At 38.3% G+C, this 15,546-nt stretch overlaps 1 protein-coding gene across 16 annotated transcripts in view; it reads left to right on the top strand.

Annotated features, from left to right (window-relative positions):
- CFAP418 (cilia and flagella associated protein 418) overlaps positions 1–13,177 on the top strand; it is a 28,687-nt gene extending 15,510 nt beyond the window's left edge. For 5 of the 16 annotated variants that reach the window (XR_012416553.1, XR_012416550.1, XR_012416551.1 and 2 more), the window contains 2 exons: positions 645–740; positions 11,296–13,177. Coding sequence is in view for 11 of the 16 variants with exons in the window: in XM_015455051.3 (XP_015310537.1) it covers positions 645–740; positions 11,296–11,311 (112 nt within the window). In the remaining 5 variants the exon portion in view is untranslated. Of the gene's footprint in view, positions 1–644; positions 741–1,557; positions 3,701–5,453; positions 8,275–11,295 lie in introns of those variants that run through there. The other 11 variants (XR_012416552.1, XM_015455050.4, XM_005563746.5 and 8 more) reach the window with 4 other exon arrangements.
- The last annotated feature ends 2,369 nt before the right edge of the window (positions 13,178–15,546 follow it).

The following is a 15,546-nucleotide window of genomic DNA, read 5'->3' as shown; positions in this document are numbered from 1 at the left end:
TGTGCACCTTGGTTCAGATATCCCTCCAGGTTAGTATATAACCTAGTTATCATGAGCATTGTTTATTTCTTCTCTCACTACAATCAAAGCTCTATGAATACAGAATCTCACTAGCACATACCAGACTCTCAATAAATATTTTTTAAGTGAGTGAATGAATGCATTATGCCAAGTTGTGAGGCAGCAAACAAATACAATCTTTTCCCAGCGCTTAATCAGCTTATCTGAGAAACAGATTCATTTCAATGTCATGTGACATATTCTTTGGTAGAGATATTCCTGAAAATTTCAGTAGGAAGGGAAGCATTTAAAGAAGTTAGCTTATGTGAAGATCTCCCTCAGACCTAATTTGAAAACCATGGAATTAAAAGATCTACAAATCTATTTTCTTTTGTATCTATATAATATATGTGTATGTTCAGTGTACAAGATCGTAGTAAAATAGGTTTGTGCAAAAATTTAACCTTAAGGTTTAGACTGCAAATAATGCTTTAGTACAAAGATTTATAATCAGATTAATCTGTACTTTTCTGTTGTTTATTCAGTAGTCTGTAATATGTGGTATATCCCATAAATAAATCACCGTGTCTTCACATTTAAAGATACCAATAATCTTTAATATACAATTTTTTTTTTCTGAACAGAGCATGTGACCATCTGCGTTGTATAGCCTGTGATTTCTTGGTAGTCAGCTATGATGACTATATGTGGGACAAATCATGTGATTATCTGTTTTTCAGGTATGTTACTAAAGAACTTCACTCTGAAAAAAGTACCAAGTACTTTATATTTCTTATTTTGATATATTCTGTCCGGGTGGATTTGGCCAGATCATGTGGGCTTCACCTCTTCAATATAGTCATGTGCTACATTATGATGCTTCAGTCAGCAATGGACTGCATACATATATACATGGTGGTTCCATAAGATTATAATGGAGTTGAAAAATTCCTATCACCTAGTGACATCATTGCCATTGTAATATTGTACTGCAATGCATTGCACATGTTTGCAGTGATGCTGGTATAAACAGTAACATGCTGTAGAGGTTTGTAGCCTATACCATATAGCCTAGGTGTGTGGTAGGCTGTACCGTCTAGGTTTGTATAAGCTCAATCTGTGATATTCCCACAATGATGGAATTGCCTAACAAAGCATAAGCAATGCATGACTGTGTTTCTGTCATCCATCTCCTTCTCTCCATCTGCCTGCTGTCAGCCTAGATAAGGACATGTTACTTCTGGACAAGAATACAGAAGTAACCTCCTCACTGGTTTTTCTGCCTACAGTCTCTTCTTTCAGACCATCCTTCCCTTGTTCAGAATTAAAGCATAGCTCAGAGTATACCGTCCTACTGCTCAACACCCTTCCACCTACAGAATAATGTCCAAATTCCTTAGCATGGCGTTCACGACCCTCCATAATCCAGCTCCCATCCATCCATCATGCAGCTTTGTCTTCCCACAATGTATATTTCACCTTTGAAAGATTTTATTTACATGAGAGTACTCAAGGCTCCCATTGCCTCTGACTTGGTACAACCTCTTTACCTCCTAGGATGCCTTCCCACCATTTTATCCACCTAAACCCTACCTGTCCTTCAGAGTAAAGTTCATCACATGTCTTCCATGATTCTTTCACCACTCTCTCAACTGGAAGAAAACTCTTCCCTTCCTGTGTATTCACGGTGCTTTGAACCTATTATATACTGTAATATAAAACTGAAGCTTTTAGGTTGGTGTATGACTACCTTTCTCCTTGTGGCTGAGATAATGTCTTGCTCATATTTATATAATTTGCACATTCTTATACACTTACAGAATACCTAATATATTTAAGGTGTTACAAGTTATAAAAATATATTTGAACTTTACATTGACATTTTCAATTAAAAATTTAAAGCTAAAAATTAATACAGTGTATTATTGCAGCACTTTTCAATAGCATAAAGAAAAGGGTAAGAGACTTTCCCCTACACCTCTTTTGGCAGCCATTCTTGGGTAAATCTATGAGTATACCCTAATTTAATAGTTGTTAAACTTTCTCACATCAAGAACCACTTTGAAAATCTTACGAAAACTTTGAATCCTCCTCATACATATACACACAATTCAAATATAAAAATACATGGAAAAATTATAACTTTAAAAATTTTACAGTTTCCAATCCAAATAAAGCCTAATGTATTCCCAAAATCTGAGGTCAGGAACCCATACTTTTAGGCTTAGCCCACTTTTTACCCTATAAGTGGAAAAGCTGGCTTTTAATTACAGGTTGACTTTTCCTTTTCTGACTTTTCTAAACCCTCTGCTATTTACTATCTACTAGTTAATCTAATAAGTGGCTAATAATCTCCATATGTCTCCAAGATGAAGCATGAATTTTTATAAAACTATCATAGGATAATAAAATGCATGTAACATCAAGACAGTGGTGAACACAGGCATAAAGTAAACTATGGATAACTTAGTTGGTACTTGAGGAACTTGCAGCATCTCAGAGTCATCAAGAATACCAGTTGGTTTACCCTAGATCTGTGGCAGCCTGGTTTTAAAATATATGTATTTTTAGAAAAAACAGTGACAGCTAGAGGATTTATTATACTATTAAAAATAAACAAGTAGTCATTATTTAAATCAGTAGAAAATACTGTCTCAGTTTTCAAGACACTTAGGAATATCTCTGGGAGATAAGAGAATGGAACAGCTAAAGAATAAGGCTGTCTCCACCATCAAGATATAAATCATTGATATGATATTTATTTTGTACAGTATATTGGTGTTTACCAGTAGACATTATTCAGCACCTGGTCTATGACACTCTTAGATACTGGGCTCATAAGATGAGAGGAACCCAGGGGAAGGGAGACATGGGCGGGGACAAGCATGTGAGCAGCAAGTTAATAGAGACAATAAGGCCAAGAGCACTGATGGGAGGTGAGCCTTGGATAGGAAAAGGAAGACCTCTATGACTGAGAGGAAGCCAGCAAGGTACTGATGTGTTCAGGGAGAGCTTGCCAGGAAATTGAAGGCTTTCATACCTAGCGACCTGGTTTTGAGAATGAAGATGTGATCTGCTGAAAATAAGAGAGTGGAGGAGGATGTGGAATAATCACTGAGGAAACCAGAAGTGGACAATGACCAAAGACAATTTACATATTACACAGTGGAATGGTGTTCAGTTGTTTTATTGTCCTATTTTACAGATGAGAGAAGTAAATGTATCCTAACTTTGAGAAATTTTAGAGCTTTTTTTTTTTTTTGAGATGGAGTCTCGCTCTGTTGCCCAGGCTGGAGTACAGTGGCGCAAACTCAGCTCACAGCTCGCTGCAAGCTCCACCTCCCGGGTTCACGCCATTCTCCTGCCTCAGCCTCCCGAGTAGCTGGGACTACAGGTGCCCGCCACTACGCCCGGCTAATTTTTTGTATTTTTAGTAGAGACGAGGTTTCACTGTGTTAGCCAGGATGGTCTCGATCTCCTGACCTTGTGATCCGCCCGCCTCAGCCTCCCAAAGTGCTGGGATTACAGGTGCGAGCCACTGCACCCGGCCTTTTTTTTTTTTTGAGCCAGTCTCGCAAGCCGCGTTGCCCAGGCTAGAGTGCGTGCTGCAATTTCAGCTCACTGCAACCTCCACTTCCTGGATTCAAAGGATCCTCCGGCCTCAGCCTCTTGAGTAGCTAGGAATACAGGTGTGCGCTACCACATCCAGCTAATTTTGTAGAGATGAGGTCTCACCATGTTGCCCATGCTGGTCTCGAACTCCTGAGCTCAAGTGGTCCACCCACCTTGGCCCCCCAAAGTGCAGGGATTACAGGCATGACCCCCCACAGCCGGACAAGTTTTAGAACATTCTAAAAGAAGTGTAAGCTATACTTACCACCTTGCCACAACAGCTGAAGAAAATGCTTTTATTTTTCTATTAAATCATGTGTTTTCTTTAAGGAATGGAATGATTTTTCCCTAAGCTTTTAAGACATGTGCATTTTAAAAAGCATTTTAAATGTCATAATTAGATCCCTGCCTATTCATGATTTCTAATCCTAAAATCTCTAAGGATTCAGTCAAGTATCAAATGTTAAGTTTTCAAAATATTTTGCAGATCAAATAAAGGACATTTTTCCTCAACAACCTAGTTTTGGCAGGGTTTTTTTCTTTCTGTTAAAATTTAGATTATTCATTTCTTCCCTTAGCTAAGTCGTTTAGCTGGTCAGTCTGTTTCCTGAAGTCAGACAGTTGGCTTGGAAAATCTCTCAGGTTTTGTGAGGTTCTAACCTTCTAAATTGTGCCTGAATTTTGTACAGTGTAATATTGAATGTGGTGCCCATTGACCAGCAGAGGGCACTTTGTAGCCTGCCTTCTGTTGTAGTGATATCCGCAAGTAGTGGTTAGGTACTGTATCTCTTTTTCCAGTATTCATACTGTATTTCATCCTTTCACTTTGTATTTTTTCATAATTTTTTAAATTTTTTTCCATTTTTCTTTGCCATGGAATGTTTATATGAACTCATTACATGGATTATCATGAAATCATAATTGATTTTTTTATTAAACTTCTGTAGTCTTTTTTTATAGTAGTATCAAATCCAGTGGTTATCATTTTTACGATGGCCCTACTTGTTGATTTAATTATTTCAACATTATTAATATTTATTTCAGGATAGACTTTTTGTTGCTGATAGTATGAGTAAATAGATCATTGAAACTAATGAAAATTTTCTATAGTTAATTCATCAGAAACCTATGATCTTTATGCCTCTGATGTTCTCTCAACTTGCCATATTGTAGGCTTTTAAAATACAGCATAGGTGAGTATCTGAGGTAGGAAATGAACCACCATCCTTTCCATCCTATTTTCATATTATTTAATCTCTGATAGGATGTTCGTAATTCTTCAGCCCTTTAGGTTACTGTATTCCACAACAGTCAATAAACTGGCCTAGAGAATTGCCATAAAAAGTACAGATTATCAAAGAAATACCATCAGAAAGAGAACACCGAAGCATATCATCTAATGTTAGTGTGAGGGGATCTCGGTTGTTTAGTGTTCGGATACTGGGAAAATAAGAAAATAGGCTGGGCACCATGATTCACGCCTGCAATCTCAGCGCTTCGGGAGACTGAGGTGGGTGGATCACTTGAGCCCAGGAGTTTGAGATCAACATGGACAACATACTGAGACCTCGTCTCTACAAAAAAAAAATTTTTAAGCCGGGCATAGTGGCACATGCCTGTGGTCCCAGCTACTTGGAAGACTGAGGTAGAAGCCTGGGAGGTCAAGGCTGCAGTGAGCCATGATCGTGTCACTGCACTCCAGCCTGAGTAACAGTGAGACTCCTAAAAAAAAAAAAAAAAGAAAAGAAAGCAATGACCTTTTTAAAAAAAAAATTTTTTTTTTTTAATCATTAAGTAGTGAACAAAGGCACTATGCTAAAACTTTCCTGTTTTACTGATAGGAACAACATGCCAGAATTCCACAAATTAAAAGCTAAGTTGGTAAAGAAGAAAGGAACACGGGCATATGCCTGCCAGTGTAGCTGGAGAACTATTGAAGAAGTGACTGACCTTCAGACAGATCATCAGCTTCGCTGGGTTTGTGGTAAACATTAAGAATGCAGACTGCACATTCGGACAGATGCATCCATGAGAGCGGTCTCCGTGAATCATCATCATATTTAGACAATAGTCCCTAACAATAGCATTCCCTGTGGGAAAAGGCAGTGAATTTTATTGATACAACTACATACATTTTTGAAGACCAAATGGACTAAGGAAGATAATGTATTATAACACTCTGGAATTATTCCTGATATATGGATGTTTCACTTTCTACATTCTTTACTAATGTGACATCTACATTCTTTACTAATGTAGGCATCTACATTCTTTATTAATCTGTCTTCTGTTTAATAGAGGTTTGATTATGGAGTTCCATACAAATATCTAGTTTTTCATTAGCAGCTGCAATGTTGATTGCTAATACGTTTAGCAAAACATTCCCCCACTTGTAGCAGTTAAAGTGGATAAAGCCAGCCAGGGCAAAGAGGTCATTTAGGAGTGTCTACAACACTCCAGTCAGATCTCTTGTTACCAAAGATCATAATTTAGACATGGCAGAAACCAGGTAATCAGTGGCTAACGGAAGGGTACTCAGGAGTAGTTACAGGTATTTTGCAAAAACACTGCCTCATGGCTGATCTTACCTCATGAACTCAAAGCAATGTTATGCACAATATTAAATATATGTTACTAGTTTTAGCTTACTTTTCCCTCTTTTGTTCATTTAACTATTAAAAGTTATTTTCTCTTTTGAATAACCAATAATATATAAAAAGAGTTTGATGCATCCAAAATCATAAAAATCCTAATACATACAGGTTATTTTGTTGGATTTACCAAGTACTTTCTATCCTTTAATGCCTAAAACTCCATCAAGTGAAGTAAACAACAAGTAATATAATTTTTCAGGCAGCCTGTGGACTTTTCTGGTAGGATCAGGTTAACATATCGTTTATTAGGTGAGTAAGTGAAAAGACAAAGCATAACTGAACCAGCAGGTAACCTATTGGGCTTCTTCCTGACATCACTGAGATCTGAGGAGCCCTACAATAGCAGCACATTCAGGAAATCAGATCCCTCAAAATTTCTAGTTCCCAACCCCATTGAGAGATTTTGGGAGCTTTCTAATCTGCCACAAACCCTCTGCTACATATGTACTATATAGTTTAAATGTGTGATACAGAGCACACTGAAAGGGAGTAATTGAAACAAAGTTATAATCTTCTTAGTCTTATGCTAAATTTATTCCAGCCATCCTACTGAAGGGAGGAAGATCTGATCATTAGAATCCTTTTCCTAGCCATGACATATTTACATACTTGTAAAATTTACTGTAGTAAGTCTAGCATTGCAACAGAATAGATCTTATAATGGCCAATCCTAATACTTTTGTATTAAGGATACCATGACAGACTAAGCATGGTGGCTAACGCCTGTAATCCCAGCACTTTGGGAGGCTGAGGAGGGCAGATCAGCTGAGGTCAGGAGTTCAAGACCAGCCTGGCTAACATGATAAAACACCATCTCTACTAAAAATACAAAAATTAGCTGGGCGTAGTGGTGCATGCCTGTAATCCCAACTACTCAGGAGGCTGAGGCAGGAAAATTTCTTGAACCTGGAAGGCGGACGTTGTGGTGAGCCAAGGTTGCACCACTGCGCTCCAGCCTGGACAACAGAGTGAGACTCTGTCTCAAAAAAAAAAAAAGGATATTATGACAGATTTTATCTTTTAATAAAAATGTATTATATCCCAAAAGTTTTATCTACATGTAATTGAGTCAGAAACCTAGGGGGATGTTGATTGAAGTCAACTGCTGGAAAAAAATAGCAGAGCAACAAGATGCACGCATTCAAAACTTCATAGAATTTGACACACTATTCATAATGGTGCAATCCTTTTTTATTCCAGTAAGCAAATTTACTAAATCACTAATTTGAAAAAAGAAATTTTTTTTGAGACAGAGTTTCACTCTGTTGCCAGTTTGGAGTGCAGTGGTGCGATCTCGGCTCACTGCAACCTCTGCCTCCCAGGTTCAAGTGATTCTCCTGCCTCAGCCTCCCGAGTAGCTGGGATTACAGGCGCACGCCACCAAGCCCAGCTAATTTTTGTATTTTTAATAGAGACAGGGTTTCACCATGTTGGCCAGGATGGTCTCCATCTCCTGACCTCGTGATCCGCCCACCTCGGCCTCCCAAAGTAACCTATATTGCCTCTACGTTGAAGGGACAAAGTTGTCCTGTTTTTTTTTTCCTTTTATTATTTCATTATAACTATCCTAAAACGTACATACATTGCCTATGTTTGGCATTCCATAACATAATAATTATAATAATTGCCCAATGTCAGAAATGTATGTGTGAGTTCCCATTTTTATTGGCAATTTATAAGCTTTTTAATATTGTACTATTTAAAACTAAAATGTAGAAAGAATATTATGTTTATATACAATCAGATAAATTATTAACTGTTGTAATTTAAGCTGAAAATGAAACTATTTTAGTAGAAGAAAAGTATAGTTTCTAATCATCTATAATTTTAAAATGCAAAGCCTATAAAACTTTCAAGATGTTTTGCCTATTTGTTTTTTAATATTTATAATAATTTTCTGTCTTTAGCAAGTAACTATTGTTAAGCCAGGTAACTTCTGTATTTGAACTGTATTTTACTCTCAGACCCTCATCCTGCCTAGAAATGAGTAATAAATAATTACTCTGTATTATTTACTTCTTTTATTTTATAGTAAAATATTCATTTGGATGGGTATTAATTTGAAATCATTTTGATGATTTTTTTTTTTGAGACAGAGTCTCTCTGTTGCCCAGACTAGAGTGCAGTGGTGCAATCATAGCTCACTGCAGCCTTGAACTCCTGAGCTAAAGTGATCCTCCCACCTCAGCCTCCCAAAGTGCTGGGATTACAGGTGTGAACCACTATGCCCAGTCAAAAAAAATTGTTTTAGTGTCAACAGAAAAGTTTCCAAGCATCCACTTAAACAGATAATTTGTTTACATTGGGGAGGAGAAGTATGCCATAACTCTGATGTATGTGTGTGTGTATACATGCATGCATAAAGAGAATGTGTGTGTACATGCATGTGTAAAATAACATGGGTATTCACAGGAACAGGTCCAAGTTTAGGAAGAAGAGACCATGTTGACTTGGCAGTATATACCTAGAACCTGTTTGTTGATGTCAGTAAACTTAGTACTTTTTCTTGGGCCAGAGAATGTGTCATCAGACTCTGAGTCTGAATTGCTTTCTCTCTTTTTCTTACTGATATTTAAGAATATGAAAGAAAAAGGTCTTTGTATCCAAAAGCATTATGATGAAGCTTAGCCATAAACTTCAAATGCTGATATTTCTCAACTGTTGTTTTAACAAAATCTCTTATCAGCCAGCCTACTGCTCCCAGTAATCAGCAATATCTCTTGTAGAAAATAGTTCCTGCAGCAAAGAAAAAATTTAAAATAGGCAATCTCTTTAGAGATTTTGCATCTTATTGTATTTCATTGGGTTTGTGACATCATTTTGTCCCCTATTTTAAGATTACACTAGAAAAACTAAAAAAGAAAAAAGATTTCATTAGCTATGTATATATACAAGTACATGATAATTAAATTTGACTTTCCCCAAATGCCTTGAGATAAGGTATGACAAAATGAAGTGTAACAAAATCAGAGTTCAGAGTCATGTCCCTTAGAAAGTTATATGACTTTTTTTATGCTTCATTCACCTTATCTATATGAATTGTAATACCGCCTTTGTAAGTTTGTTGTAAGGATTAAATCATATAACACATGAAAAGTTACTAGCATAGTGTTTGGTTCAGAATAGCTGCTTAATAAATGTTCTCATTCTTTTGTTATTATTATTATACTTTAAGTTCTGGAATACATGTGTGGAACGTGCAGGTTTGTTACATAATTATATACGTGCCATGGTGGTTTGCTGCACCTATCAACCCATCATCTACATTAGGTATTTCTCCTAATGCTATCCCTCCCTTACCCCCCAACCCCCCAACCGGCCTCCAGTGTGTAATGTTCTCCTCCCCGTGTCCATGTGTTCTCATTGTTCAACTCCCACTTAGAGTGAGAACATGCAGTATTTGGTTTTCTGTTCCTGTGTTAGTTTGCTGAGAAGATGGTTTCCACCTTCATCCATGCCCCCGCAAAGGACATGAACCCATCCTTTTTTATGGCTGCATAGTATTCCATGGTGTATATGTGCCACATTTTCTTTATCCAGTCTATCATTGATAGGCATTTGGGTTGATTCCAAGTCTTTGCTATTGTTAATAGTACTGCAGTAAACATACGTGTGCATGTGTCTTTATAGCAGAATGATTTGTAATCCTTTGGGTACATACCCAATAATGGGATTGCTGGGTCAAATGGTATTTCTGGTTCTAGATCCTTGAGGAATCACCATACTGTCTTCCACAATGGTTTGTCCTCATTCTTTTTCCTTCTAAAATGAATACTGTCTAAATTGAAGTAATAGGGCAGCATGATTCTTACAAGTCATTTGTAAAGATGTTTGTTTTATTTATTCCCTATGAGGAAAGCAGCAATGCTATCATTATTTTTATAACTAGTGACTGTACACATGGCGACCTTTATTTTATATAAGTTGAAGCTACAACTTTCCTATTAAAAAAAAAAAAAAAAAGATGCTCCCCCTAGCCTGCCTCTTTCTGTGTGGCTTAAACCTAAGTCAGTCATTATGAAGGTATTCAGGCCTTTCACGGTATCTTTTCGGTTTCATCTGCCTCTGCTTTCCTCCTCCTCCAACCAAACTGCCTACCTGCTGTTCCTCAGATACACTCCCTCATCTTATCCTTTCAAAATCCAACTCATTTTTCAAAGCCAGTGTCTTGTACAACAGCAGTTCTCAAAGTGAGTTCCACTCTTAGGGGTCTTTCAGGTGGTCTACGAGATCAAATCTATTGTCAGTCAGAAGATGTCAGTTTCCTTCTTCACTGTGTTGACGTTTGTGCAGATGGTGGAAATGGTAGATAGCGCTGCTGGCTCCTTACTTAGCACCAGTCAAAGCAGTGATGCTGTGCACCTCCCATCAAAAAAGCTAGTTTCACTTAAGAATGTCCTTGATAAAGGCGGTAAAAATTATTGCCTTAGCCTTCAAAAACATGTCTTTTTAATATTCTGAGTGACTAAATGGGAAGTACAACTAAAGCACTGAGCAATTGTCTGAGTTGTGAGCTGAATGAACTGCTTTTTTCGTGGAACGCATTTTTGCCTAAAACAACAGCTGACAGACAGAAACTATGAGCATTCAGGAAAGTAATAATGTGAGTCTCCTCCAAGAAAATAACTGACAGAATGTTAAGTAAAAATTAGAATTTCAAAATATTTATATCCACTGTGAGCATGTCCCCATTATTTAAATTCTTTCCAGATCAGACTAGTGGTGATATTAACAAGCAGTTTTTTATACTATATAATGAAATGTGACAATATCTGGAAGATCTGTATAATTCAGCAAACCAGTATTGCCAAAGGAACCAATACATGATATAACAAAAGTATACATTTAAAATGCAAGATAGACCAATAGATTTTAACATAACTGCATGCTGAAAGTTCATTTGATACGATTTCCGTTTCTACATTGCAGCTAACTTTTAAGAAACTACTCCTTGTAAAGTTTTGATGTAGTATGGATAAATAGGCACAGTTACCTGAAAAGACTATTAAAATATTATCCTCTTTTCCAGCTGTATGTCTGCATGAGGCTGAGTTTTCTTCTAAGGTCTCAGCCAAAACAACCTATCGCAAGAGAGTGAATGCAGCAGTAAATATGAGAATCCAGCTGTCTTCTGTTAAGCCGGAGATTAAACAGAGCAGCAGAAATAGAAAACAAATGTCATGTTTGTCACTGCATTTGTTTTGGAAAATGCAGTTATTTTCATAAAAATGTGATAATATATAATGGGTTTATTTTTAAGTATATATGGTCTTAATGTATATTTTTAATTTCTAGTACAATAAAAATCAATAGATATAACCAAGCTTTTTGGGTTAAGAATGTAAAAGGGCCAAAAACATACACTAAGGAAAAGACAGTAAGTGATGCTGGGAAAACTGGATATCCCTCTGCAGAAGAATGAAACTAGACCCCATCTCTTGCCATATACAAAAATCAAACCAAAATGGATTAAAGATTTAAATGTAAGACCTCAAACTATGAAACTACTAAAAGAAAACATTGGGAAACTCTCCAGGACATTGGTCTGGGCAAGTATTTCTTGAGCAATACCCCACAACCATAGACAACCAAAGCAAACATAGACAAATGGGATCATATCAAGTTAAAAAGTTTCTGCACAGCAAAGGAGACAACCAACAAAATGAAGAGACAACCCACAGGATGGGAGAAAATATTTGCAAACTTTCCATCTTACAAAGGATTAATAACCAGAATATATAAGGAGCCCAAACAACTCCATAGGAAAAAACTAATAATCCAGTCAAAACTGGGCAAAAGATTTGAATGGACATTTCTTAAAAGAAGAGATACAAATGACTAGTAGGCATATGAAAAAGTGCTCAACATCATTGATCATCAGAGAAATGCAAATCAAAACTACAGTGAAATACCATTTCATACCAGTTAAAAATGGCTTGTATCCAAAAGACAGGCAATAACAAATGCTGGCAAGGATCTGGAGAAAAGGGAACCCTTGTACACTGTTGGTAGGAATGTAAATTAGTACAACCACCATGGAGAACAGAAAACTAAAACTAAAAATTGAGCTACCATGTGATCCAGCAATCCCACTGCTGAGTATATACACAAAAGAAAGGAAGTCAATATATTGAAGAGGTATCTGCATTCCTATGTTTGTTGCAGCTCTGATTACAATAGAAGCAACCTAAGTGTTTGTCAACAGATGAATGGATAAAGAAAATGTGGTACATATACACACCAGAATACTATTCAGCCATAAAAATGAATGAGACCCAGTCATTTGCAACAACATGGATGAAGCTGGAGATGATTATGTTAAGTGAAATAAGTCAGACACAAATATCACATGTTCTCACTTATCTGTAGGATCTAAAAATCAAAACAAGGAACTCATGGACATAGAAAGTAGAAGGATGGTTACCAGAGGGTGGGAAGGGTAGTGGGGACCTGGCAGGGTAGGTAAGATGGTTAATGGGTACAAAAAAAATAGGAAGAGTGAATAAGACCTACTATTTGATAGCACCACAGAGTGACTACAGTCAATACATAATGAATAATTAATTGTACATTTTTAAATAACTTAGAGTATAATTGGGTTGTTTGTAACCCAAAGAATAAATCCTTGAGGGGATGGATATCCCATTCTCTGTGATGTGCATATTTCACATTGCATACCTGTATCAAAATATCTCATGTGCCCCCGTAAATATATACACCTACTGTGTACCCACAAAAATTTTTTTTTAATTTTTCAGTGTAAAAAAGTTATGAGACGAAAAAGGTTGAGAACTGTTGTACACAATCCTGATTACCCTTCCTAGCCCACCCTACCCCAGCCTAAAGATGTAATTTCTCCCTCTCCCATCTGCTTTCAGACTTTGTTTCTCATATAATACCTTGAACTGTAATTATTTGTGTGCTTATTGTATTCATCCTGGAGATTCGATTTCAAGCTCTTTAAAGTCTCTGAGTGGTACAGGGGAAACTGGGAGAGTTTTGTCACTAACTTCCTGGGATCACTCTAAGTAAGCCAGAGTGTCTTTGGCCTCATCTGTGAAATGAGGATTAGATTATTGTTTTCTTGTTTGTTTGTTTTTGTTTGTTTGTTTGTTTTGAGATGGAGTTTCACTCTTGTTGCCCAAGCCAGAGTGCAATGGCATGATCTAGGCTCACTGCAACCTCTACCTCCCAGGTTCAAGCAATTCTCCTGTCTCAGCCTCCTGAGTAGCTGGTATTACAGGTGCCCGCCACCACACCCAGCTTATTTTTGTATTTTTAATACAGACAGGGTTTCACCATGTTAGCCAGGCTGGTCTTGAACTCCTGACCTCAGATGATCTGCCTGCCTTGGCCCCCCAAAGTGCTGGGATTATAGGCATGAGCCACCACACCCGGCCTATTAAGTTTTCTTCTTACTTGCAGATGGTATGAGTACTGTTCCTCTAAAAGTACCTTGGTGCACCTAGTGTTGTGCTATCCACACATTGGGAGATGTGGTGTGTGTGGTGGAGAAGATCCCAGATTCTGGGGTCAGAGAGACATGGGTTCCAAAAGATACCATCTGTCTTCTCTGAGGCTGCACTAGAGACATAGTTAGGATTGAGTTAAGAATTCAGTCTGTCCCATACAGTCCCATGAGATACAAATTGAACTAATTATAAGAAGTAGTTGAGAGAGAAAGATGACAAGCACTTTTTCCAAGTGTGGTACTATTGTTCACAGTTATTCTGTCTCCTCTCCCAGAAGGATTGTATACCCTCACCTGCTGAACTCAGGAGGAGAAGAATGACATCCCACTCTTTGAGATGAAAGGACCTCAAGAAGACAGTCCCAAGAAAGCCATGTTCAGTTAAGGCAGGGTGAGGGCATGAGGAGCTCACTTACCATGACGTGGGCATTCCAGAAGGCATGGTGAATGAAGTTGGCCAGGAGACAACAGTTGGGGGTGGTAGGGAAGGCAGGGGGTGGCAAGAGATGGGGAAGAACGAGCAGTATTAGGGTGAGAGCCTGGAAGGAACTCATATTTCAACCAAAAAAATAGGTATCAGAGCCCTGGGGGGATTGAGCGGCCTTGATCTAACTGCATCTGGTCTCTGCTAGGACAAGGCAGTTTCCATGTGTGATGTAAGCTCAGGCTCTGGCCCTGGGTAGTAATCCAGGCTGCAGGGTAGGGAGGGAGGTCGGGGAGAGGGATTGTCAGGTTGTTTGCACCCAGTTCAGCAGCCTACATCCTTTGCTCTCACCTTTGAGTAGAATTGATTTAAATAGAATCCAATTTGTTAGGAGACTGTGAAGTTCATTTCTGGCTAGAGAAGTACACAATACCCAAGAAAAAACGGTGTTGAAGTATTGTATCTTCGGAAGGCCGTTTCCAGGCACTCTTGAGTACTTGGGAATGAGGCCTAAGTGCTAACTCTTACCAAGCCTTTGTTCATAAGAACAAGTTAGTATCGGGGATTAAGTGGATTGGGGTTCAGATGGATTTAAAAAGTGGGAAAGACTGAGGGTCCAGGCTTCAGTTTTGCTGGAGATTAATACCAGAGAAGAGACATGGAGGAAATTGAGGCACAAAAACTTGCCCAAAATCACACAGGTTGTAAATGGCAGAGTAGTGTTCAGACCTAGCTCAGTTGAGTAACACAGGGCTTTCACCCTGGTATTCCCCCATTGAGCCTTGACAGACCAATAGATGAATACACTGGACTGTAAGAATATACAATCCCAGTGTTACCAGAATAATACTTTCAGATACTTTGTATGATTTTATTTAGAGGAGCCAAGATACAGTGCCTGACTGTAGCTATGTCTCAGGTTGTCTTCCCAGGGCTCATGGACAGGCAGCAGCTTCCATGAACAGTATGAGAAGGCCAGGTTAGGCGCAGCAGGAAATAGTTCGGTGACCCATGAGTCAAGTCTGCCATGGGCTCAGGGGTGTGGAATGAGAGACTGCCATGGGTTTGCTAACCCTGGCAGTCTCGGGATTGGGGGCTGGGTTCTTGTCTAGCTCAGTGCTTCACCCTGGCCTCAGATAGGGTCAGCTGGAGAGCTCTAAAAAGTGTCAGTAACTCAGGCCTTAGGCCCAGAAAATCTGATTCATTTTTCTGCAGCGAGACCCAAGCATTGGTACTTTTCAACAACTCTCCCACTTATTCTAGCGTAGTACAGCCAGGGTTACAATCCACTAACAGCAATAAGACCTTGGGCATATCATTTTCCTCTCTGGGCTTTAGTATCCTCACCTATTACAAAACAATTATCTAAAAGAGCTTACTGCCTG

Source organism: Macaca fascicularis, chromosome 8 (genome assembly GCF_037993035.2).
Source record: "Macaca fascicularis isolate 582-1 chromosome 8, T2T-MFA8v1.1".
Taxonomy (NCBI): domain Eukaryota; kingdom Metazoa; phylum Chordata; class Mammalia; order Primates; family Cercopithecidae; genus Macaca; species Macaca fascicularis.
The sequence above is the reverse complement of the archived record's forward strand: the minus strand, read 5'-3'. Positions and strand labels throughout refer to the sequence as shown.